This window comes from Pyxicephalus adspersus, chromosome 2 (genome assembly GCF_032062135.1).
Source record: "Pyxicephalus adspersus chromosome 2, UCB_Pads_2.0, whole genome shotgun sequence".
Taxonomy (NCBI): domain Eukaryota; kingdom Metazoa; phylum Chordata; class Amphibia; order Anura; family Pyxicephalidae; genus Pyxicephalus; species Pyxicephalus adspersus.
In genome coordinates, this window is record NC_092859.1 from 132,217,965 (window position 1) to 132,245,094 (window position 27,130).

General features: G+C 38.3%; 1 protein-coding gene across 1 annotated transcript in view; it reads left to right on the forward strand.

Annotated features, from left to right (window-relative positions):
- The first annotated feature begins 12,258 nt into the window (after window positions 1–12,258).
- GATM (glycine amidinotransferase) overlaps window positions 12,259–27,130 on the forward strand; it is a 19,229-nt gene continuing 4,357 nt past the window's right edge. Inside the window, exons 1-4 of the mRNA XM_072402433.1 lie at window positions 12,259–12,408; window positions 15,875–16,078; window positions 19,456–19,651; window positions 23,859–24,049. Of these exons, the coding sequence (XP_072258534.1) occupies window positions 12,340–12,408; window positions 15,875–16,078; window positions 19,456–19,651; window positions 23,859–24,049 (660 nt within the window). The 5' untranslated portion in view covers window positions 12,259–12,339. The remainder of the gene's footprint in view (window positions 12,409–15,874; window positions 16,079–19,455; window positions 19,652–23,858; window positions 24,050–27,130) is intronic.

Here is a 27,130-nt window from a genome sequence, read left to right on the forward strand (position 1 = left end):
CCAATCTGACCAAATTTACAGAAAAAAAAATAGTAAAAAAATCTTAGATTGACTATTAGATACTTTTTGGTAGTAGTAATTTTGTCTTCTTCAGCAATGTCAGTTTACTTTCTGCAAAGCCAGGAACACCTTCCAAACCATTATGGAAAAATATTCTATTTTAAAATGTCTTAGATCATACATTTGTAGTGTATTTTAAAAGGTAAAAAATATTTAAATTTATGAATATACATATTTAAATAAATGATATATGAATAGGACTCTTCACCAGGTGCATACATAATACATAATTCCTATATAACGTCCCCACCTTTCCCCATAAATGGCAGAAAGTATGGGGCCAGAGCCACCATACAGTAGGCTAGCTGGGCTTTGTAAAGCATTAAAATTAATGAAATTTTTTTTATCAACCTATAATAAAGTGTATTTTCTTTTATCGGTATGATTTTGGTTTGAAAGTGAGAATGAAAATATGGAATCAGGATTAATCTGCTTTAACCTACACTAATGATTTATCAGCTACCTTTATCTTTCCTGTTTCTCTAAATTGCCTAGAGACTGTGTTTAGTTGAATTGCTTTGGGTTACTTACTTTATCTCTCTTCATATATAGGCTAAGAAGTATATAGATCTTAAAAGTCATCTCAAGACTGCTATTACCTAATACAAAGGATGCAACCCACAATTTGTAATTTTCTCCAATATTTCCCATTCTGCAACAGGCACACTAGTAGCTACTTAGAATATGATGGAATTTATATATCTGAAGAAGTCTACATAGATATAGGCACATACATAGATATATAGTTTTGATTAGTTTTATATATTGTTATATACCATCCATTATAATCATAATATTATATATGAAATATAAATAAGCATAAACAACATTATATTGCCATATAAAGGCAAACATTTTGAATGTTTGTATATGCATGTTTACAGATACCTATATCCTATATGCCTAATGTGTAGAATTATTGGTGCTGTGTGCAGATAGGTGGGGTGTAAAAAAAAAAAACATTATACATCTAAAAAAGCATTTTACACCACCTGAGTGGGACATGGAAAGAGGGAAGGATATTGCTTTACTTCACTTCTTGGTAATCAATATAGGAAGAGGTCATCTCATCTTATTTACTAAATTGCTCGTCAGCAGCTTTTTTGGATTGGGACACAAGCTGCGGTGCTCCAATCTTCTGGTGCCCCCACACAATGGACAGGCCCAGTTGAGTTGCCCCTTTTGCCTTTATTGCTAACTCAGCACAGCCCATTTCAAGTATTTGAATAGGCAAAAAGTTTTTGATGAAGTGTGTAAACTATAATTTGATTGGTTCCTGTAGGTATCTGTGCTGTATACTTATTTAGAGCTTACTGCACTGCACTTCTTCAATAAACTACCTTGGTGATTGGCATGCTGTATAAGAAAAAAATAACACAGTCAGCAATACTGGAATAAATATAACATGATGTAATATTTATTTAATGTTACCTTCATCTTAAACAAGCATTTGGTTACAGCATGATTTACAGATAAAAAGTAGCAAAGCTAGTCATATCTCTGGGACTCTTAAGGACAATGCACTTTGAGGGTCAACAATATAATTTGAACACTGCTTTTGTACCTTGAGTCTATGCCAGTAAAAAGATAATACTGTATAGAGTATCTTGAGTGCCCGCCAATGCAAATGATCGGTATACTATCCAGGAATTAAGAAGTGGCACTGGGATGTCAGCCAGGCTCTGTGAAATGTAATACACTCTGCTTAACCAATTTATATAGCAGGGGTTACTTGTCTCAACTCTGCAACTGCCTCATATACAATATCTACATATACTAATATTACATCTCGGTATCACTTGGATAAGCACAGGATCTGCCACGTCTGCCTTTACACAAATACAGGATTATTCAATTAGTCATACAGGACACTAGGCAAAGTACAGAAATCTAATTTTTAGCTTTTCAATTTGATCTGACTTTGTTTCACTAACAATAAATGGCTTTTAAAATTATTTTAGAGGTCAGAAAAAGGAAGACAAAATAGCAGTGGAGAAATTTGTCATTCCATCCGCTAGGGAAATGTATCTATTGGCAGATGTGGACTATATCAGTATGGCTAGGTTCATGCAGTATATGTGCATGGTGCACATGGAAATTATATTGTTTCAGAAAGAATAGACAGAAAGTACAGAATGGAAAATAAACTCTACCGCACACAGGAGTTATTATAAGTCCAAATACCATTCCACCTTGACTGATGATCATTTGGAAGTCTGTTTGAGGCTGGCTACCAGAACTACTGTCCGGACTATGCAACTTTGGCTGATTACATTCAGTTTAAGATGTCATCGGATGTAAGGTAATAGCCAAAAAATGTACAGAATTGTATTGTCCCATATATGTTCATGCTGTTATGCAAGGTAAACAACATATATTTTAAATATAAAGTATACTATGTATATATATATATATATATATATATATATATATATATATATATATAAATATATATATAGCATTTTTATTGTTGGTAGATCATTTTGACTTGGTCATTTTAAAAGTAGCTCGCAAGCCAACACTTACTATACTTTTCTATGCAGGTGAAAATGTTTTTTTTTTTTTGGGGGGCTATAGAATATAGATCTATATTCATCCCAAGCATGTACAAGTTAACTTCCGTGGACTGATTCACAACTTTTGCCAGTTACCAAAAATTTCTAGTTTTTTTACTTTCCTTGAGACTTACTAATTTGAAGCCATGTCTCCATATTTTCACATCATATTGAAAATACTGCACTCCCCTTCTGTACCTTATTCACACCCTAATGTATTTAATGGTTTCAGTCATATCCCTTCCTATTTTTTATTATCCTCTAGAGTGGTAACCCCGAGTGTGGCTCGGGGTAGAAAATAACAGCTGATAGTGGTAACCCAGAGCCACACTCAGGGTAGCTAAAAAAAATAATGAATAAAGACTTACCTGCTCCCGCGGGCATCCTCCTGTGTCCTGCCTGTCCGATCCCATTCTCTGGCCGCATCCTCTTCCTTTGATTAGTCCTCGGTGATTGCGCAATGATGTTGGTGCATACGGCCATTGCGAGGGGGCATAGCAGGAATTTAACATTTTTTGTTTTGGATTCAATACAGTCCAATACAAATCCAGTACAAAGTAATAATTATATTTCTGGATTGCTACAGTGATTTGTTACAGAGCCCTGCCTGTCTGCCATTACCTTTACTGATTTTTGCCTGACCTTTGACCACTTCTCTGCCTGCCACCTGCAATGACCTCTGCCTAGATTCTGACCACATCTCTGCCTGCTGCCTGCCTTGACCTCTGACTGGATTCTAACCATGTCTCTGCCTGCCGTCTGCCGTGACCTCTGCCTGGATTCCGACCACGTTTCTGCCTGCCAGCTGCCCTGACCTCTGGCTGAAATCTGACTTTGTCTCTGCCTGCCGCCAGCCCTGACCTCTGCCATGGCTTCCAAAAGACGTGTTTTTTTGTGTTATTTATTTAAAGTTTATTATTAAATTTGATTTATTATTTTAATGTTTAACCTTGCAGGTTTAATGTTTAACCTTTAATGTTAAGGTTAATAACTCAAAAATGCTTCTTTAAAGTGGAATAAACCTGCGATACATACTTGCCCGTGTTCTGTCGCAGGGAGTCGCCATCTTCGTCCTTCTTCTCTTCCAGGTCTTCAGCCATTTTGATTGGCTGGGCAAGGATGACTCCTGTCTGAGTTAGGCAGGTAGGAGAGACTATTGCAGAAAGGACATCACTCTCACCAATTTCTGCAATAATCGCTGCCGGATTCTGCAATTTTTTAAAAGGAACTTAAGTTCTGCGTAAAGTTTTGACTGACAGTGGTATCTAATATTTGCCTGATGAATTCTCATATCCTTTACCTATAGCTAAACTCAGCCAGAACAAGAATCTGACCTTGCATGTTGCCAGTTTCTTATTAGAAATTGTTGGCATCAATGGTATCAAATGAAATTTTGCTCTTGACATAGAGAGTATATTACAATTTTTGGGGTAAAAACAATACAAATTTGAGCATCCATAATCCATGTAGTTTTAGGAAAGTGAAAACAACAGTGACACATTCTGTATGGGCCACAAAAGTGACAATACACAATATATGTAGCTAATGTCTGTAATATAATGCAGATCATACCTATATCAGATGTAAGAGTAATTGTACACTTTACCCATCCTGTAAAAAATACGTAAATTGAATAGGCTAGGGGTTAGTAGCCTGGTAGCCAAAAATGTAGTCTATAGTAATTTACCTGAGGGGGTGGGGTAGCTTGATAAACTGGGTCAGAGACATCAGCTTAACAGACAGCAAACATTCCTGGAATCCATGTTATCCAAACTGTCCAATCACATTACCCCCCAAAAATGGGAGTAATGACACGAGCAGTCAGTCTTAAATTATATACCAGTGGTAGGTGTAAAGGGTAAAAAGGATGCTGTGCGTAGTTTCCTGAAAAAAGGAAGCTGTGGTAATTGCACATGTAGTGCTAAGCCTTCATGATTGCAAGATTTATGTTGTGTCTGACTTGTAAAAACTTTCACTGTGAGAAGGTCACATAGTGCAGTAAACTCAGAGTGAGCAATTTTAGTACATACTGTATAAGGAGCCTGAACAACTGTTCAAGACTGGAGTTCAGCTTTAAATGCAAATTTTAGGCCAAATAGCTAAATACACATTTAAAATAGAAACACATGCTTGTTTTACCTATCAGTAGAACTGTAATTCACCCATTTTCATATTTCAAAAATTCCAAACCAAATGGTCTGCAATCATTCTGCTTGTGCTATGTATTCCACAGAAAGTAGACGCATGCCAGTGAAATAATCTCTATTGCAGCAGAAACAACAATTACCTACAACAAAAAGCATCAATACACCACTGGAAAGACCAGTGCTGTATCACCCCCATCACTGCTCCGTTTCTGACCAGCAGGATTTAGTAAGGTTGTTGCCAGAATGGAAGATTCCAGCAGGGTTGTGGCCAGCAAAGACCATTTAGCAAAATTTTGGCCAAGGGAGAATAATATAAAAGGAGTGACACCATAAGAGCAAGTAGGTGCTTTCTTTGGAAATCCTGTTGCTAGCGAAATGCTAGCAGTGAAAAAGGCCCAACTGTGGTATAGTAGTTATCTTCTCCATGGGCCCCATGCTGAAGAAGTCTGTTAAAGTTATGTACGCACATCGGAAAGTTGTCACCCGAGACAAACAATTGTGTTTGTTTTAGGCAAAAATCTGACGTGTACAGTGGTCCCCGAAAATCGTTCATTAGTCCGCCACGGTGGTTTGCTGAACAATTGTTTGGAAGTGACCGCTGTTCATATGAAGGAGAGCACAGTGGGGTGTCGCTCACTTTTCCTTCCCTGCTGTGTGCAAAGCATTGGTTTGTTCACCTGTCACTGGAAAGGATTAAAAAACATTGTTTCCAGAAGCAATCTTCTGACATCCTTGGGACGTTCGTACAAGACTTAAGCTACGTACACACGGCAGATTTTTATCGCCCGATAATCGGCATCGGCCAATTATCGGGCGAAAATCTTCCGTGTGTACAGTCGGTGTCGTCCATCGTCCGGACGACCGACCTGCCGGATCCACGGACGATGGACGACAGCCGATCGTAATGAAAGGGAAGGGGAGAGCGCGCAGCAGGGTGCCGCTCCGTCGCTCTCCCCCCTCCCCTCTCCATAGAGCATGAACGGTGCTGTATGTACAGCATCGTTCATGCATCTTGCAGCCCCTTGTCCGTTGGAAAGGATCGTGAAAGATCCTTTCCAACGACAAAAATTGCAAGTGTGTATGCAGCTTTAAAGCAGAACCAAACCCATGGGTATTCACCTGTCCCTGTGCATTCATGGGGACTGCCATCTTCTCTCTTCTTTTCTTCCATATTACAATCTTCAACCAACTTGATTGGTCGGGCCGAGATGATGTAACTCCCGCTCAGGTGCATGAGAGTTCATTTAGTCCCAGCACACATACGGGAAGCCGGGATTGCTGGGTAAAATTTGACAGCTGGGGGACATTGTCTGCCTGAATTGGGAATTTGCAAAGTGGAACCTAATTTATAATTTAAGTCTCATACTAACAATACTTGATTAAGGCTTAGTCTACACAGACTGTTTCCCCAGCGTTTAACCTGAGGTTTTAAAAGCCCATGTTTGAAATTCCTATGCATTCCAATGGGCTAATCTACACCAGGAAATTTCCTTGAGGCATGTTTTTGAGCGTTATCTCTCTCTCTCTATGTATATATATATATATATATCTATGCAACGTTTAAAAAATTAAAACGCGAAAAACTCTGGAAAAAGGGGTAAACGTGTTCATTGATTTTGTGTCCATTGAGATGTTTTCCAGCGTTTTAAAGGCAAGCTCTAAAACGCTAATAAAAGTGCATAAAAGTGCATATATACACAGTAGGAACATTTACTTGCATTTTTACAACCACCCGTGTAGCCTAAAAGGCCGGTTTCTTGTTCAGTTTGATGTTTTCAAATTCTAGTGGGTGAAATATTCAAATAAAGTCTGACATGCAAAAATCCAATTGATTCAGAACTATTTTCTGGTTTTGAAAGACTTTCCCAGGGAGTCTAAAGTGACATCTCAGAGATTTCATTAAGTTTTCTTTTACTTAGTGCTCTGTTTGCACTGCTGGCTGTCTGCTTAATTTGAAAATTGCACAATTTTCTTTTGTTCTATGTTTCCCCACTATCTATGTGATTTGTAAATTGACTCAGACTGCCATTGGGGCAATTCTGTCCTTTTGTTCTATATTTCTCTCCTTACCTCTTTATTTGTCCTCTTCCCCCATTCTATTCTTTGGACCTTTTGGAATGATTAGGAGATTAGAAAATATTTGTTGTTTGCCCTTCTAAGTAAATATACTGTAAAAAGCACAGTTTTGCACATTTTTGGATCTATATTCTTTGATATGAAATTCAGTTTTATGAGCAATTGATCCAAAGGTAAAACTAGGGGAATGTGACGTATGGGAATAATGACAGTACTGGGAAAATCTGGTTATACCTGTACATCCATATCTAATGATACTAGTTACCTGGCTGTGTCTAACTTTTAAACTCTTTCAGATTTCCCAGCAAAGGCAAATCAAATTTGAATGTCTTTACCTCTATTCATGATTTGAAAAGTTAAGTGAATGACAGCCAGACAACAAGTCTTCTCCCAAGGAAAAACAGGCAATTGGAGCCTACTTAATTTTCTCCTGGCAGATTTTCTTAAATTATTCCTCTTTGCCCCCTTCCTTCTGCCATAGACGTCTACTCTTCTGGAAGTGTCTATGGTATTTGCTGTTCTCGCTTCATCCCTCTGCTGGGCCCGCTGACATCCAAGATGGCGGTGTTTAATTTTAAATCCATACATAAAATTTGTTAATAAAGTTTGTTGACTTTACGGGCCTACAACGAGGTGTTTCTGGCTATTTACCCACTAATATTATTATTATTATTAATACAGATAATAAACAGGATTCATATAGCCCCAACATGTTACACAGTGTTGTACATGAGATAGGAATTGCAAACGACAGACAGATACAGACAGTGACACAGGAGAAGAAGAGGATGCTGCCCAGAAGAGCTTACAATCTAAGAGGGGAGATATCACACAATAGTATGTTTTGGAAGTTACATTACCATATTTTTAAAAAAGTTGGTAGAAAAAGATCATATTATTATATGGATGTTATAGGAAAACCAGTATCAGGACATTTAAAAAAAAATTCTCCTTTTAATCACTTGGAATGACAAGGGTTGATTGGGGATTATATTTTAATAGGCAATCCTCTCTCGTAAAAATATAAATGAACATTTAACTGAAGACAGATTTAGTCCTGATTTCCCATCATCTTTATGACATGTGTACGTGTCTAAATTAGTGAAACAACTCTTAGCTGCCTGCACACACAATACTACAACTGCCAGTGTAATTTGGGATGAGAGCATTTACGAGAACAAGCCCTCTCCCTTTCCTGTGTTCCCACAGATCTGTCTAGGAATAAATTAGGATAACATCCTCTTGAAAATGATTTCCTACATAACACATCTTCCAACCTTTTCAACAAAAAGCATGTTACACTTGAGGTCAGTGTAAACATACAGTACAAACTTTTGTTTTTGTTCCACAAATGATATACAGACTCAGGCGTGAGTACAACTCGGCACACTGCAAATGTTCATAAGCATGGCCTGTATTACTGTGTAGGTGCTACCAGTGGGTGGAAGATTCTATGTTTGCTACATTTTCAACAATCTTGAATAATGGGTTTCCAAATAAATAATGTTTTATATATTTGTGTATCCATTCTCTGAACTAGATCTGAGCATCGGTAGAGACAGCCGTGTTCCCCTGTAGTGTGTATATTGGAGCCGAAGGCAGTTGACATTGAGGCAAATAGGCAGATGAGGCATTCAGAGATTTTCTTCACTTTTGGTAAAGGAAACTAGGTCTTCAGCTACGTACACACTTTAGATGATTGTTGCGCTTGGTAATGCTCATGTCAGACTAAAATCTGACCGTACCCCCATGTCAGTCATAAGTCAACTATGGCAAATTGAGGAACAACCAATCATTAAGGACTGTTGTGCATTCCTATTGAATAGAGCACAATGGGGTGCCACTCTCTACTCCTCCTCTATAGAAAACAATGGGGATTTGTGTACTCTGCTTAATCATTCATTCATCTATCACTGGTAATGGCCATGAAAGATTGTTTCCAGCAACAATTTCTCGGATATCGGACATCGGTATGAGGTTTAAAAGGATCATTTTATTTTTAAAAACTTTTTATTGAAGGATGTTACAATCAACAATCAGGTTTATAACAAATACATTGACATAAAATATACAAATGTGTAGAAAAATATACATGGAAAAAATAAAAAAAAAACAGAAAAAAAACAAGGAAAACTAAACAGACAAACAGACAAAAGGAAACAAAAAAAAAAGAAAAAAAGACAGGCATATGAAAATATACTTATATAACATGGAAGGAGGAAAAAATGGTTACACCATCTCGTTGACAATATCAGAAAGTTTTCATTCACATATCATTTGACCACAGGGAGGTCATTTTCTAACATGCACGAAGCATACCAAGAGGTATGTTCAAAGGTAGACATATTCTGACGTTTTATTGAAGGAGACTGGGTCTCTATATAGGATTCCCATATTTCAAAAAATGTCCCCACCTTAGTTTCCTTATCCAGAGATGCCTCAATTCAGGCCATTCTGAAAACATATCCCATTTTTTCCTGAAAAAGCCCAAGTGTCGGTGGATTTGAGTCTAGCCATTTATGTAGTATTTATTTTTTTTGGCCAGAAGGAGAGAACAGCTAATAAACTGCGGCTGCCCCTAGTAATCTTTGCACCTTGTAAATGATAGGTACCTAAAATAGCCCATTCTGGGGTCAGTGGAACATAGTTAATCAAATGAGAAGTGATGTAATGAGCCACCTCTTGCCAGAACCTTTTTATTTCACGGCAGTTCCAAAAAGCATGGTATAAATCTGCCTTATCCTGTGCACACTTAAGACAGTTAGAGGTAGGGGTATGGCCCATCAAATATGCACGCTGTGGGGAGATTTACACCCCATGGTAGATTCTGAGAGTCATTTACCTGTACATTGCGGAAGGAAAGACTGACCACGCCCTGGAGAATGCAACAGGCATATCTCAGCTGATATACTTGGGAAGTGATAAGACATTTACCCAGACCCGTTTTTCTGGTGGATCAACCTAAAACTAATCTAATCGTTTTGAATTTTCTGTGATTGCTTTTCTAGAGGGATTGCCTCTGAACAGCAAACTATGCAGAGGATTCTTCCAATCTCTAGCAGATAGGGACTTCAAAAGGATCATTTTAACCACTTGAATCCCAGGTGTAATTTTAAAAGGGGGCATGGACAGTGGCTAATTGCCCTGATTTTTTTAATGACACCCAGACTCTTGGTGTCATCTCAAGGTCAGTGATAGCCAGGATCTAGCACTAAGCTTACAATTAGCTTCTTAGATCTTGTTACAAGGCCTTCCATGGAGGAATTTGAAGGGTAACACTGTAAACACAATGATTCTGCATCTTGTTTACATTTAAACCAGTGTGATGATATGAGTGACGTCATGACACTTCCTGAGTACTGAGCCTCAGGCAAAGCTGTTGCAGCTCTGTTCCGAAAGCTCTGTCTTCCTGCAGCAATAGATAAGTTTTTCTAAAAAAAAAAATATTCCCTCTCTAGATTAATTCCTAAATCCCAACAAGGACGTTGGATGGTCCAGATAGCATTTGTGAACGTCTAATACTCTCTAAAACAAACACAATGCCATTTGGATTTTTTTGCAATCCCAAACCTGTGAAAAAGTTGTGATAAAGGCTGCATACACACGTGCAATAATTGTCGTTGGAAAGGATCTTTCACGATTCTTTCCAACAACAAAAAACTGCACAATGCATGAATGAGCACTGTACATACAGAGTTTTTCTGCTCCATGGGGAGGGGAGGGGGGAGAGCGATGAATCGGCACCCTGCTGCACTCTCTCACCTTCACTTTTCTTCCGCCATCTGTGGATCCGCCAGAATGATCGTCCAAATGACAAGCGCTGTACACACACTAGATTCTCGTCCGATATCAGCCCTGAGGCGATTATTGGACAAGAATCATCTGAGGTGTGTACGTAGCCTCATGACCTCACCAACCAGACCTGATCTTATTTTAATGTTTCGCTAAAAAATTAAGTAAACTAATCTTTTTTTCCAGAATTTATTCAATGGGTGGTAAGAAATTGGAGGTGGGTGCCAACCTTTGTATTGGGACCCAGCTCATTAGTAACCACCGAAAAACATCCGGGTGGTTACTGTGCTAAGTTACTTACTAAGTGCCGAGTGGTGCGCCCAGCTAAAACGGGCTGGGGAGAATACTGACATATATTCACTTTCAGCTTTACCATTCTGCTACATTTCATACAAATCACACTTATATGGTATGATTTTAATCAGATTAAGCAGTTATATTTTGGGGTGAATATCTGGCAATGTATGGTGGTTTAGGGATTAGCACTCTGGCCATTGCAGTGCTAGGTCCTGGGTTTGATTCCCACCCAGGACATTATCTGCATGGAGTTTGCAGGTTCTCCCCGTGTCTGTGTGGCTTTCCTTAGCGTACTCTGGTTTCCTAAAACATCCCAAAAACATGCAGTGAGATTAATTGGGTTCTCCCTAAAAATTGACTTTAGACTACAATAATGACACATGACTACGGTAGGGACATTAGATTGTGAGCTCCTGAGGGACAGTTAGTGACATGGCTATGGACTTTGTACAGCGCTGCGTAATATGATGACACTATATAAATACTGTGTAGTAAAAATTAAGTAATTGTTGCAATGAAAAAGGTACAGGAAAATTATTTTTTAGTATCTATTTCCAAAACATGTTTATACTAATCTGCAAACAAATGAATGTCCTGTCTGTCCCAAAAAATGACATACCTTACAGTAGGCTACAAATATCAGGCTGCAATGAATAAGGGATTGCATATCCTAAAACAGATGTTCTTTGAGCTTTAATTAAGCACTTTAATGACTAACATGTCAACACAGGGAAATACGGCTTATGGTCAGGCTGCACATAATAACATCCCTCGTCCGTGGACATGCAAAAAGCTTGTTCAATGGAAAATAAAAAAAAAAAGTCCCAGCCTTTTTCTTAAATTTTTCAATCACTTGTTCCTAGACAGTGCCTGTCTGGAGGGTTCAAGAGGCCTCCTATAGACATGAGATCATCTCTCAGTTCAACAGTTATTGGCGCTAGCTGGGTGATTGTAATCTCTTGCGTATGAAATATACTGTAAGGAAGTATGGACAATAGTAAATGAGATGTGGGTGAAGCATGACTATTTCACATTCACTAGTTTTTCCTATATTGCCAGCTCTCGGTTACATATTCTGCTGCTGCACTGTGTGTGTGTTGTCCTGGCAGATGTTCCCATACTTTGTTTTTATGTATTAATTCCTACTGTCTTTCTGCAGCTTAAAAAGGGAAAAGGTGCTATGTTTCTTGGAAGAGACACTTTCTAATCTGGGAATTTGTGACCTTTAGCTTTGACACTATCACCACCTGTTATCAGCAGCAGCCAATGGAGAGGGTTGTGGAGTTCATATAAAGAGCTTTTACAGCCTTACCCTGCCCAAACCACTTGGCTTGAGTTGGGACAACACAAGGCTTTTGATCTGTCTCATTCATTCATTGAGAACATTCCTTCCCTTAGGTAGCCCAGGCACCATGCTGCGTGTAAGATGTGTAAGAGGAGGAAGCAGGGGAGCTGAAGCTGTCCACTACATAGGATCCATGGTCTGTATTCTTATAGTTCATTCCTTATGCCATGACTGTTCACATTGCAAAATCCCGGCTCAGATATACCAGTTACTGCAATTTATACAATATTAGATCATAGGCAGTAATATACCAACATGCAGCTGGGTATATGTTCAGTTGTAGACATGTTTGCCATGTGATAGCTGCATATGGGTATAGTTTCTTGTTACAGAATCAGCATCCTTGAAATGAATTTAGCCTTGTGAACCAGCATATTATCTTTCATGGTGACAATGCCAAGGATGCAGTTTGTTGAATGTCTCTGTTATCAGATTTGTGCTGTTCTTTCTGAATCCACACCTTCAGCTGTATTTAATTCATTCATTCATCATATCATGCAACTGTTAAATGAGCCTGGGAACAATGCAATATAATTTCACTGCAGAATCAGCAACTGGAAGTGCTCAAAGTTCCATCTTTGGAGCATAGGAGTTTACCATGTTTTTATTTACAAATGTTATATCTGTGCTGAGCCTGCAGTAATACACAAACTCTACAAAGTACTTGTAATCCAAGGTGTACAGGTTATATTGCCCTGTGTGTATCCACAATGATGTTTCTGCATTCTTGGTAAGGGGATATTTGTGTATACACAACCACCTTGTTTTTTTTATATTGCACCAGTTGAAAACAGAGAACAATTTTAGTATATTTAGGAGATTTAGGAATAGAGAGCATTTTTAAATACAATTCTTATCCATTAAAGGGCTGATCATCACCAACATGAAAATTGTTCATAATGTGCAAAAATTTCAAACTTTGTTTAGCAGACTGACACCCAAACTTCAGCCAGGTTTTGCATTAGAGTAGGATAACTTTGTCAGGATTATTTTATTTCATACTAGGGAAATTTCTCATCACTTCCTGTGCAGTGTTGTCTTTGAAACAGGAATAAAGACAGCAACAAAAACAGGAACTCTAGTCCTACCTAGTGTTTTATGCTCAGATGCCAAAAAGGAAGGCTAAAGCCATATGAGCGTTTACTATTTAGCATATAGAAGAGGAAGCAGGTCAAACAATAGTGAATGCCTTCTATCATGTCAGACTGATCCTTGCCCCTTAAAAAATAGTCATTATGCCTGCTTTCCCCAAGACATAGATTGATAAATAATATGTCTGTGGCCAGTTATGCTTAACCTGAATAACTTCCAAATTGTGACCTTACATGTAGTTCTGCATTTACTTGTTTTTGGTACTTTTTAAATGACTACATTTAGGTTATTATGTTTTTGCAAGTAGAAAAAAAAAGATATTGTAAAAATGTTAGAATTTACATATCTTAGCTTACACAGTACTGAAACATTTTCTGTGGCTGCTACCTTTGTGTTCTTGAGTCAATAACCAGGTGTACAGTTCAGCTTGCACTAACAAAATTAACACACATTGGTTTCTGCATACTTGCCCTTCCTTAGTAAATAAGTCCCCAAGTCACTGCAATGCAATTCACTTTATGGACTCCAATTATGTGATTGGCAGGAATGGCTGCAGCTCTCCAGTTGTTAGAGCACACTAAAAAAAAAACTGGAATGCACCCCCCCCCCCATTTCAAATTCAGAACCAAAGTGTGAAAACACTTCCACTTGTTGCAGAGTGCTAATACAATTTTGTTTTAGATGATGTTAGGGGCAGAACTAACAATTTTGTGTTTTTATTTCATAAATAAATTGGGCTAATCTTGCAAAAATTACAATGCATGTTTACAAAATACTACTTTCTAATTGTAATTCCACAGGGCTGGTATACCTTATATACCTCTGTTTTTTTGTCATTGTCATTTTTTTTGTTTCTTTTTAGTTTATATAAATCACGTCCATCCAGTAATTACACTAGGGTGTTAATGAAATGTTTATATGCCACAGTTATAACAAAGTAACTTTACATGCTTGAAGCTTTTTACTTACCAAAGTGAATGTTCACATTGTAAAAAGTATGTTCACCTTGCAAACAGCCCATTCGTCTAGCTTAACAAATAAACAAAAATCCTGTTTACATTTCCCTTGGACATGATTAGGTGTAAACTAAACACAGCTTGACATTACTAAGCTTTTGAAAGTGAACAGTTTCTATGCCTTTAGTACATTCCCAAAGTAATTCATGTTTCATATTACATCAGAGAAATTAACGTTAATCAGATTAGTGGCATTCCTTATCATGCACATGGTTGGCTCTTGCTGTCTGACTTGAACCTCATATCACCTTGAATGACATTATGTTTTAAATGAACTGTTCACATTCACCATATCCCAGTGATGACAGTATTATTGACCTATCCAGAACTATAGTAATGTGCTTAATATTTCGTTGAAATGTAAATCACTTAGCCTCAAAGCAGGGAGCAGCATTGAATGTTCTCCAAGATTTGGTTGACATACTATATGCTCAGAGTGCTCAGGGACACAGGGATCAGTTTTTACTGTATGCCGGTCAAAAGGGCGCTGGGACCCCTCCCACAGTCACGTACATTTGTATATGGCTCACTTTAACGACCTGTCATTCAATTCACAGTAATTAGGTTTTAGTTGCATTTGGCTAGGGGTTCAGTAATGGTGTCAAAATTGGTTTTGCACAAAAGTCTCTTTCCTCCACTGGCTGCAAAAAAATACAGTGCCTACATATCCTTAAAAAATAATGTCACCAGAGTACTTTTTAGAGTTATTCTTAATAGAGAATTTGATTTCATGACACAAGAGCTCTAAAGAATTAATGACACTGCCTCCAATTCTGCAATTCAGCAATCAGCAGTTATTTTTTGCAGCTGATTTTGCAAACCTAGCTGATTTCTGGCAAAATCCCTTCAGGGCTGAATTCTGCCCTGGAATCAAATGGGTTAAACAAATAAGTGTGCAAAGCACACTAGCTGTTCTTATTGAACAAACCATAGGAAATGCTCTGACCATAGGAAGACCACATGTTCAGCTCAGAGGTGCCTGATAAGATAGGGACTATAATCTTGTTTACAGCAGCTGTTACATGGTTTACTTTGACCACTGGTTCTCCAAGAGCACAGTGCAACTCTCTGGAGTGCTTGATAAAATATGTCATGTGTACGTGCAGTGTGGCATGGAAGACCTCAGAACATGGCCATTAATCTCAGCTTAGACAACAGGCCCTTATGCAAGAGCGTGCATTTCTGCTAAACTGTACAGCAGCCAAGCATGCAAACTGCAATGTGCCCAGGTACCGCTAGGTGGATACATGCAAGCGCATACACATTTCTTCCAACAAATCTCTAAAGTGCTTTATAAAGTTTCACCATTACTTAAAAAAGTTTATGTACCAGTTAGCAGACTACATAAACTAGAGACCTTGAAAGTGTATCTATTTGTGTATATATATATATATATATATATATATATATATATATATATATATATATATATATATATATCCTTACATTGTATAAAAAAAGGTTTTATTTATTGGGGTTCTTTTATCATTTCAGCTGAGCAAGGGCTTCGTCGGATGGGTGCAGCGAACTTTCCAGAGCACCCAGGCAGCTGCAGCTTCTCAGAAAACCTGCACTGTTGACGAAACCACCCTCCAAGACTCTCCTGTCTGCTCCTACAATGAGTGGGATCCACTGGAGGAAGTCATTGTGGGAAGACCAGAAAATGCAAGTGTTCCTCCATTTACAGTGGAAGTCAAGGTAAGCTGCTAATTTATTTGATTTCTGTTTACACAGGAAATTAAAGCCAAGGCACTAATTTATGCCAGGTTGTGGCAAACAAACACAGACAACTGTTGCATCTACTTTCTCACAATACAGTCATTAACCCTGGTTGACACAACACGTATTCCCAAATGGCTGCAATGCTGCCAAGTGCCAAGAGTAATGTGTGCACAGGTGTTAGAATAGGTGGCAGAAGGATTTAGATGTTCCCAGCTATCCAGTGTTATTAATATGAATGTAATATTGCAAACACGCTCTGAGTTTATAGTGTCAGCGCTTTATACAACTTGGCTAGCGGATGTTTCCATAATGGGGATTACTACAAGCACCCAAAATTACCAATGACTGTATACAGACTTCAGGTCATGCTTTTCTTTTGTACAGTGCTAACATATGTTCTGAATAAATACCTGGGTACCCTACTGTACCCTTCATCATAATTGGCATTGCATGTTTTTTCATCCCTACCCTCTCTGGCAATATAATGGTATTTGAGATAAATCCAGAAACCTTTATTACCCTATAATGTTTTTTATGTGATGCTTCTTACTATTATTTTTATTAGGTTTCCAAAAAGTTATAGCATAACCTGTTTATTAGGCTTGTGATTTACAGATGTCCTAATGGTTAAAATTAAACATTAGATTTAAAGAGAATATATTATGTTAGAAGTCTAATATTCTATGTACATTTGTCATTTTGGCCAGTTGCTGCCTGCGGGAAGCAAACTAGTCAGCTTTGTTTTTTTGTTTTTTTTTTTACCAAGATCAATTATGCAATGCTGTAAATTGCCTAGTAAGCCTAAAGCTTGTAGAGATATTCGATTGTTGCCCAAAAATGATTGATGGGAATCATTTTGAATGACAGTTTTATGAGAGATTGCTGTACAGACAGTTACTGTCAGGCAGTATGATTTGATTTATGAGGAGTACAAGGCAAGGGAGAAGGTCAAGCAGGGAGGTTCCTTGCTGCTGGGACTACAATAGTCCTTGTTAGCATTCATTCATTTACTTATCTGGCAGGGCAGATCAATGGACAATGTTGTGGGCACCTGTAGTGATACCAGATTTTCAAGAAAATCATGAACAATGATCACCAATGATAAAAATCTAACATCTCTTTGAAGTTTTGGTTGTTAATACATCTGAATAGCTGGATATCAAATTACCTACTCATGTGGATGAGAGGCAGGATGCAGTAAAGACAAACATAATGCAAGATGATGGTGCTGGGCTATCAAAGTCAATGTACTTTAATAGGAGCGACTAATACTGTAAAGTTTTATGTGTAAAACATTATATTTTAGTATTATTTTATATTATAATCTAAAAGGTTTGATAATATTAAAAACTATAAAAAAACTTTTTGTGTAAAACTTAAATTTATGTTCATACTCCTATTTTAAATGCTGAATTTTTGCAGCAATATATTTTTATTCTCCCAACTATTTCTGTCAACTATGACATACACGTAAATCCTTAGAAAGTATATTTGAAGAGAAGGAGAGGAATATAGCAGTGGTGCTATATGCTATTGTAAATTACTACAGACAGACGCTGATTGTAGTGCACATACGTGGCCATGGGAAGAATGTGAGAAATATCACATGAGATGCATGCATGTGACATGAGGACAGCTGGAGCTCTTGTTTGGCTGCAGAGCTCATCACTTAGAGACAGGAACAGCAGACTGTACAAGACATATTCCCTGGGGACTCGCCCCTTTTCAATACTCTGTGGTTTTGGAATGGGGAAAACATGTAGCGTGCTACAAAACCATGTGCAAAAACAACGACAGCTTCCTTCTCTTTTATTAAAGTCATGCTCGCAGATAATTGGACATGGAGAACTTAGTCTATGCATATTTCTTAGATTATTACTACACAGTATTTATATAGCGCCAACAAATTACACAGAACTGTACAAGGTCCAAAGTCATGTCACCAACTGTCCCTCTAAGTGACTCACAATCTAATGTCCCTACTATAGTCATATGTCTTTAATACAGTCTAAGGTCAATTTTTTGGGGGGGAAGCCAATTAACCTAACTGCATGTTTTTGGATTGTGGTAGGAAACCCACACAAACACAAGGAGAACCTGCAAACTCCATGCAGATAGTGTTCTGGTTAAGACCTGAACCTGGGACCTAGCATTGCAAAGGCCAGAGTGCTAACCACTGAGCCACAGCACTTCCTTCACCATTCTATCTGGTGTTTCAGCCTTTTGGAGATGTTCTAAATGTAAATAGATAAATAAACACTGACAACCACTGCTGAAAAAAGATTTATAAAGCAATATGGGGTTCTTTATGAATTTTCATTTCAGCTGGATCAGAGTAACAGACCTTATTGATAGTTAATGCAAAAAACAAGACAGGAGCCCCCACAGTGTTCCTACCTTCAATGGAGCAGGTAAAGTTTGGTGATTGGAGGAGCATTTAGTATTGTGACCTGTCACTTGACCTGCTCTCCTCCAGGCTCCACGGTTTTGCTAAACACACAGCACAGCAGTAGCTCCCCGTCTTGAGGCTCCCTATGCCAGACTGAAACTTCAGATGAAACTGTGTGATATTGTTACATACGTCACTGCTCTGGCTTAGCAACATATGCACTTCTTCTTGAGCTCCTGGGCTCTGTGAACAACTAATAAGACAGCAAAAAATAAAAAAAGGGCCCAGACCTCCACCTGCTGGTCACGTAGGGGGCAACAGAAAATGCATATGCAAAATTTTTGCCTTACTATAGTAAAAATAAAAAAGTATATACAAACACATATATATATATTACCTCAGTAGTCATTCTACCTGCTAGTAAATCATTAATGGAGGTAGACAGGCAGTATTCATTGCTAGCCTTCCTCTATATGATTGTGTGATAAAAGCTGCACAGTTCTGGCTAAAACAATTATAGTAAACTCATCAATGTCTTATATTGGTACAGATCAAAACACATTTTTATGGCAGGATACGCAAAATCCAGCCAAAAAAGAAGGGTTAAAAGCATATTCGTCATAGCCCTTTACAGAGAAATGCAATAGTGACAAAGCTGGTCTGGCAAAGCCATTAACCTCCACGTCAGGAGGCAGCTGTCCGTGACATCTAGTGTTGCATCTGTTTCTTAAAATATTTTTGCCAGCGAGAAAAAGAGAATCTGAAATGACTGTATTATATAACATAGCATGAGAAGTCTGAGACGTAGAAGTGGGTGAGAGATGTCTGTTTATAGACAAATTACAGTACTCTAACATGACATATCACATTACCAGATTTATGGTAGAAGTTCCATGAGAACACAAAATGAACATTATTTTTAAAGTGCAAGCTGAAAATGTGCATTTCTTTTTGTCCATATTAGGCCAACACGTATGAAAAGTACTGGCCTTTCTACCAGAATTATGGAGGACAGAGGTTTCCTCAGGAACACGTGAAGAAAGCTGTTCAGGAAATTGAGGAAATGTGCAATATTTTACAACATGAAGGCGTTATTGTTCAAAGACCTGAGATCATCGATTGGTCAGTTCAGTATAAGACACCTGACTTTGAATCTACAGGTAAGCTGCTAATAATGGCTGGGTTTTATTAAAAAAGTGAAATTAACTTTGAATGTACCCTAACAATAAAGAGCTCATATATGTTCCCCCTTGGTCTGTTAAATCTACTATTATAATTGCTTTTGTTATATTGGTTGATTCTAAAAGAATTCTTGGGAGCTGATATTAATATGCCATTGGGTGGGGGGGGGGGGGGGTATAAGGGGTATTTTTGTACCAGGCCCCAATCAAAAGAGCTTGGTTTTTGCAATGATGGAACATTTAGATATGAGGGGAAGGGGGGGGGGTTACTTAGTACAGGGCTTAGAAATTTCTGATGGCAGCCGAAATTACATGTAAATGCTTTCACAAATCCTTATAAATGGTAGAAGGTGGGATATTATCTGTGCCCCCATTGCACAGTATCAGTGTGCAGTGTTCACCACACCAGAAATTTTTTGGAGCTGGGTGGGAAGAAATTTTAGTGACCCAACTCTTCAGTAACCACCCAAAAACAGCCGGGTGGTTACTCAAAGGTGCCAGGCAGTGTACCTGGGTAAAAGGGGCTATAGAGAACCGTGAGAATGTGGTTCTCTCTAGTATTAGAATGTATCATTGTACTGCCTGTGTCCCTGTAGTTCACCTGTAGTTTGATACACATATCTGTGGAAGAATAGTGGTTTGTTCTATAATAATATTCATAATTTGTTAGCAGCATTAACTAAAAATCTATGCAGTTCTATTTAAAGGGAAAGTAAACCCCAAACTACCAAAAACAATAAAATCACACTTACCTTCAATCCCGCAGAGCAGTCGATCCGTTGTGAGGTTTCTCTCATCGGGTCCCGCGTCGTCCTGGTATTCATCTTTGGGACGGCGCGCCAGACACCTATATCTTCTCCACTCCTTCCAGGTTCCCCTTTATACGTCACCTGACGCAGGCGTGAGATTGGGTGACGTAGATTGGGGAAAAAACTTACTGATCTCACTACGCATTTGTGAGATCGGCAATTTTTGTCCCTTTTGATGAAACGGGTCCTTTTGCGCATGCCCAAGATGAGGGAACAGTCAAGAGCCTCCCGGGATGCGTGACGTAGGTTTCCCGGGAGGCTCTGCGCTTCCATTTATTCTCGATCACCTAGGCTATCGAGAATTAGGAGAGCGGCGCAATTAAAAAGATACAAACAGTAATTGTCTACCCTTTTATGTAAAGTGAAAATTCTGAGTTTAGGTACACTTTAGGAACATATCACACTGTTGCCTTCTCACCCACTCACCTACCACCCTCATACGTTAATGAAGAAGAATAGAACAGCTACTGGGGTATTTGTCATTTACCCCTCCTTGTATGTCATGCATATTTAAAAACACATAGAACCATCCTCCTAAATGTGCAGAATAAAGACTTTATTTCTGCAATTCAGTGTTGAACCTTGGGGTTAACAGCACCCCCACACTTTTTTTGCAGAGCATGCAGTAGATTAAACTGTCACATTTTAATGAATGACCCGCATTGGACTTTGTGTTCGGCTTTGTGTTATGCGCAGCAAACTCAGAAGAGGTCAGCTTTGTTCAAATAAAAGTGACTAATCTTTTTCTCTAGCTTGGGAAAATCACAGGAGGCTGATAAGTCTTTGTATAAAGTCCCTCATACTCTGGAAAGAACTTTTGTCCCGGTAGCGTCTATTTTTTAAGCATGTTAAATGATAAGTTTTGGCCTTTTTATTATTTTGTTTTGAAGCTTGCCGGATATTACTAGCAGAGGCAACCTCAGAGCATAGTGGTCAGATCTTGTTGAGGTGGCAAAAGGACAGCGAGGGGCACTTGTTTTTCCAAAGGCAAGCAGATGAAAATGACATTCATTAAACCATCCACTCGGAGCTCATGAGTAGAAGCTTTGTTGCTGGGATTCTCATGCCTGTGTGTGTTGTCATGACAGCAAATGGCTTTCAACCATAATAACCAGTTCCACAATATGCGTGGGCCTGTACTAACCATTGAGGGAATGTCTGCTCCCTGACGTAACACATACAGATTAACCACCCCTCTGCCAGGTGACAGGATACACCCTGAAACATTCTTGACTTTTAGTGGTATTGCTGTATTACTGGAGTGACTGTCTGTAAACGTATTCTGAAAAAGGATCTGTCTGTGTCTTTAATGGATCATTTGACTGAAGCAGAAAAAGTAGACATTTGTGATCACTTACTATAACAACAAGAATTAAAAAAGTGCTCAAAATTTGAACAACCCAAAATGGAAGTTCTCCAATTGTTCAGCGGTGACATCACTTTCTTAACTATTAAAGTGCTTCCATTCAGTTTTTCACATTTTTAACACAGAACCACCAATGATTCAAACAAATACTTATTGTTGCTGCTGCCCAGACACCCTGAAGATAAATAATGAATTCCTTTGTTTATGTATCTCTTTATCTATTGATGCTGGCACGCTACACTTGACACTAGGTCACTGGGGAACATAAAAAGGCTACACAGTGGGATATGGGACCAAAAAACTTAGAAACTACTAGGGGTATACAGACAAAAGAAATAATAATGAATGATAGAGGGGAAAAGGTACAAAAAACCAAGGCAATGGGTTTATAAATTACAAGATGGAGTAATCTACTCAAAAGGGCACAAACAGTTCTGGTTTTGCTATGTTATGTTGGTATACATTATGTTGTGTTATTGGAATTACTATTCTGCATTATTTATTAGGTGTCAGGCTTCCATGATTTTTTTGCCATAGTAAGAGAGCTTCTATGATACAGTGGTAAAGCTTTATAAAGTTCACCATACACTAACTGATAGCTGCAGGAACAGGTATAATGTTGATATCGATCATTTACCTGGATTACTGCTTTGCATACATTGACCAGCATAACCAACATTAAACTAGACAATCTCTAACAACCACAGCCAACTGGAGTGTTCCCAGGTGTTTACAAAACAGTGTTCTCCCCAGCCCCTTTTAGCCGGGTGCACCACCCGGCACTGTTCAGTAACCACAGTTTTTGGGTGGTTACTAAAGAGTTTCAGTCAAAACACAGTGGCTGCCACCCTCCAACACTTCTTACCACCCAACCCAACCCAAACTGCAATAACAACCAACCGAGCCATGTTTTTCCTAGGTAATGCTGGGAAGTGCATCATTGGGGGATGGCTGTGGCTAGGAAGCGATTCTAGCTAGAAGTCTGTTTAACAAAAAATGAACATTCCAATTCAGTCAAGGGTCAAGAATGCCCTAACTTTTAAATGATTTCCAAAATATGAATTTTTTTTATAGAATCTAATGTCTAATTTAAAAAAAAATTGGGTAGTTTATAGCCATTTTTGGGTAAAGTTCAGATGGGCAGCCAAGTTGCTTCCTCCAGCCTGTGAACCCTGCCTGCAGTTGTGATACTGTATGTAACGTTCCACCCCCAATCACTCATAGGAAGTTATTGGGGTCAATAGTGAGCAGTTTGGTACTGCCCACAGAAAAATGTTCAACCACTGGTTCATCAAAAAACATTGCAGCAGCTGGGGCAACTGAGCACCTGGAAAAGGGCCAACTGCTGGGAGCCCCCTCGACCCTTTGTTCCCACTGCTCATCCAAACTTAGCTTTAGACCCTATGATTATCTTCCATTATTCAAGTATAAAAATACACATTATGAGTTTTAGGTGAAACCCTTATTACTTCCAAAGAGGCTGTAATTAGTAATGTAGGGATGTTGCTTTTCATCTTTTGCTTATTTACAGATATGGAGTGTTAGGAAAGATTTTCCAATTCGGATGATCATTGGTAATGCCACAGTCACCTACAATCTGCTAATATTTTGAACCCATGCTTGGGAACTTTTGATCTTTCCTAGTAAAAATCTTTCCTTTCATTTGCTGTGGGGAGAGGAAGTTGAAAACAGATCCCACCTCTGAGGAGCCAGACTGCAAAAAATACCGAAGGGTGCCTAATTTTCTCTGCTATCCAAAACAATAAAATGAACTAAAGTTATGCTTTAAAATACACTTTGATCAATGATATTCATTGGGTTGATTATAGAGATAAGCCAAAGATTTTCAGAACTAACAAGAACAAGGAAAATACTTTCATAATACAAGCACTATGCATAGTATTTTAATCGGGAACATTACCTGTGGTTGATTTTTTAATCAAAGTCCAATCTAATGTGTGGATAACTAAATCTATAAATGGTACTGAGACATCATTTTGTTCTGTTGCAGGTCTGTATGCTGCTATGCCTAGAGACATCCTGCTGGTTGTTGGTAATGAGATCATTGAAGCTCCCATGGCATGGAGGTCCCGTTTCTTTGAATACAGGGCTTACCGTCCCTTAATTAAGGATTATTTCCGTCGTGGGGCAAAATGGACCACAGCACCTAAACCAACAATGGCTGATGAGCTCTATGACCAGGTAAATTTTCTTTATCTTTCTAGAATGTGTATGTTTCTAAAATTTACAGTATAAAACCAAAGAAAATGTTGTATTGATTCAGATAAGGAGTATTGCAAACAAACTACAAAATACAATTCGGAAATTTATTTAAGGTTTTAGAAAGATAAAATATATTAGCATAAATTTCCATCACCAGTGATTTTCTTGTTCAGTGCATTTAAAATAACTGGCATGAAAACATTTTACAGAGTAGATTTAGACTGGTGAACTGAAAAGTAGCTACAGATACCTGGTGACAAAAAGCAAAGCTGTTTAATGCTGGGAGGAGGCTGCAAGTCAAATCCTAACCTATATTCATGGGCCAGCCTCACACTATGTAATATTTTCTATCAAGTAGATGAAAACTTTGTAACAATCAATCAATGTTTCCAGATTTTAGACATAATGATGAAAATGATTGTAATAATGATCCAATATCGAACAAGTGTTTGGTACATTGAATGCTTGTAGTTGATTTTAAAAATCAATTTAAAATTATTATTTTTATTATCGTAATATTAATGAAAAAAATGCTTAAGGTATGCTTAGCATTAGCTCTATCTAGGTTATCAGGAATGAGCTTTCCATCCCTAAAGGATATAACATATATAATAATAAATAAATATTTTAAAAAATAAAAAATATGAAATATAATACTTTGCAGTTTACTAGTCCTTAGATGCGATGGCTGCTTTAGTTTTCCTTACTTTTAAACTAAATAATGGTATTCACTTTTTCAGCTATCTTTTTGTAAATTTCATAGTAAGGTCCCTCTATCTAAAACTATGTACATGCCTCAAATAATCAAAACAATTAGCAATTAAAACAATTTTACCCAAGATGATCGTGATTTGACATGCATACAGTGGTCCCCTGGGCAGTGGAACCATTGTGCCTATTGACAAGATATAGGAAGCCTTTGGTGCTTTGAGCTACCACTATCCATCCAGCACTATATTACCAGCTCCTAGTGTAGGAGAATAACAGAATCTGCAAATCAGCTAACAGGCAAGATGCATATTTTAACTATTTTATTTTACAATTTGCTAAAATTTTAAACATAGAAAGGGCTAATGTACTACATTTTCCACTGCTCCATTGGCACTATTTCTCATGTATCCTTGGTGGCAGGACTGAAAAAAGGGGAGGGAGAAAAAGAGAGGAGATGCTGGCAGTGTGCAGCTCTCTGCACTCCCCAACCACCAGAGGGTGTTGAAGAGCCGCCGCTTCTTGCGGGGCCCTGGCTCCTCTCTGCAGCATGATGGCAGGTGTGTTTTGTGTGTGCTGGTTTACTGTGTGTCCTGTGCAACCTGTGTCCACGCCGCATGTGTCATGTATATGTGGGCATAGACATAGTCCATACATGTGATTTTTTTCATTACACTAATGCATACCAGGGGAAGGTCTATTGTCATAACCTAAATAGATTCATTACAGAACAATTTGCAACAGCAATATTATTGGTACAAGACTAACTAAACAACTGTCATTTACATACCATCTGCTTACTATGAGTATTTACCAGGAACAACCTGGTTCCTTAAGCCAGATAACCACTGCCTATCAGGGGACGCCACAGGAAGCTTCTCCCATTAAAAATGAATAGGGACAGCATCACTAGTCTCACTTCTGCCCGCTGTCAATTCTTTGGGAACCAGTGCTGTGGTGCCCGCTGCTGGGACCTACGCAGGGATCCTGATCCAGGTCTGAACCTGCCCTTACGTTCACATATCATCTATGTGGCCACTAAAAATAATCCTACCACATATATATTTTCATTTAAACACGTAGGGGAGTAGTCTACGTCCCCTATTGCTCACAATATTGAGTGTACATCCAGCCAAATGTTAGTTTTTATGTCTTTTTTTGTAGATCTGGGAAGAGTTAAAACCCTGATTGGGTTATTCCTTGCTGTCCGCACCCCACTGGGTAAATTTCCCTTTAATTTATGCCAAATGACCAACTTTTCATCCCAGTAACAGGTGTCTCTATTAGGGGATTTTCCCTTACCTATTGCACTGATAACAAATGTTTCCCATCACTTTTTGTCTTAGTGGCCACCAGGACAAATAAAGGGAATAATTTTTTTAGCAGGGACACAGATAGCAACAAAGGAGGGTCTAACCTTTTCCTATTGTATATAAAAAAATGGCTTTACACACAATGAAGTTTTTTTTAGACTTGTGCATTATTTAAATCAGCTACATGCCAGAGTTCTTTTTTCATCATCTCATATAATCCTAATAACTCTCTTTGCTCTGTTAGTTTTCTGTCTAGAAGAAAACAATAGTAGGAGGTGACATCATAATGGCATCCATCTCACAGTCCCTAGGTGACTCACAGCTTGACTCAACTCGCACAGCCACCAGAATCATATTTTAGGAAAAAATTCAAATGCAAAAAATATGTGTAGTCATCGTTGTAAAAAATTCAGTTCACTAGTGTGTTATTACAGAAAAGGTTTTAGCAAATATTATGTAGACCGAAAGACAGGGTATTGTGACACGTAGCCTGTCTGATTCAAATAGACAATATGATAATGTTTGCTAATGTCTGAAATCCAGACTGAAGTCAGTAAAACAGGAAACATTTTACTATCCCACCCTTCATCCCATGGTAGGCACCCTGTTATAGTGCAAGGACAGCGCTGCACCTCTGTTCCCCAACAGAGGGAGCTATGGTGCAATTTAGTGTCAGCCATAACCTATCATTACTAGAGTGCACATGGCCTCAGCTGCTGGATCATCAGCTGGGTTTTTATGTTGCTGGCCCTGGCATCATTTTCTATGATCTATATTTCATTGCATTAAAAAAAACAGTATGTAGGAAATCCCCTAATTTTAGTCTTTCAGATATAGTGCAGCAATATGTATTTTTGATGTGTATAATTTGGGCTTTCTATATGCACCATTAAAGCAATGGTAAAATAGGATAACCCTAACCCTGATCCTGAAAAACAACCTACATACAAAAAGAATCTGGTAGGTTTGCACACAGGTTTCACATATACACACATACTATATATACATATATATATATATATATATATATATATATATA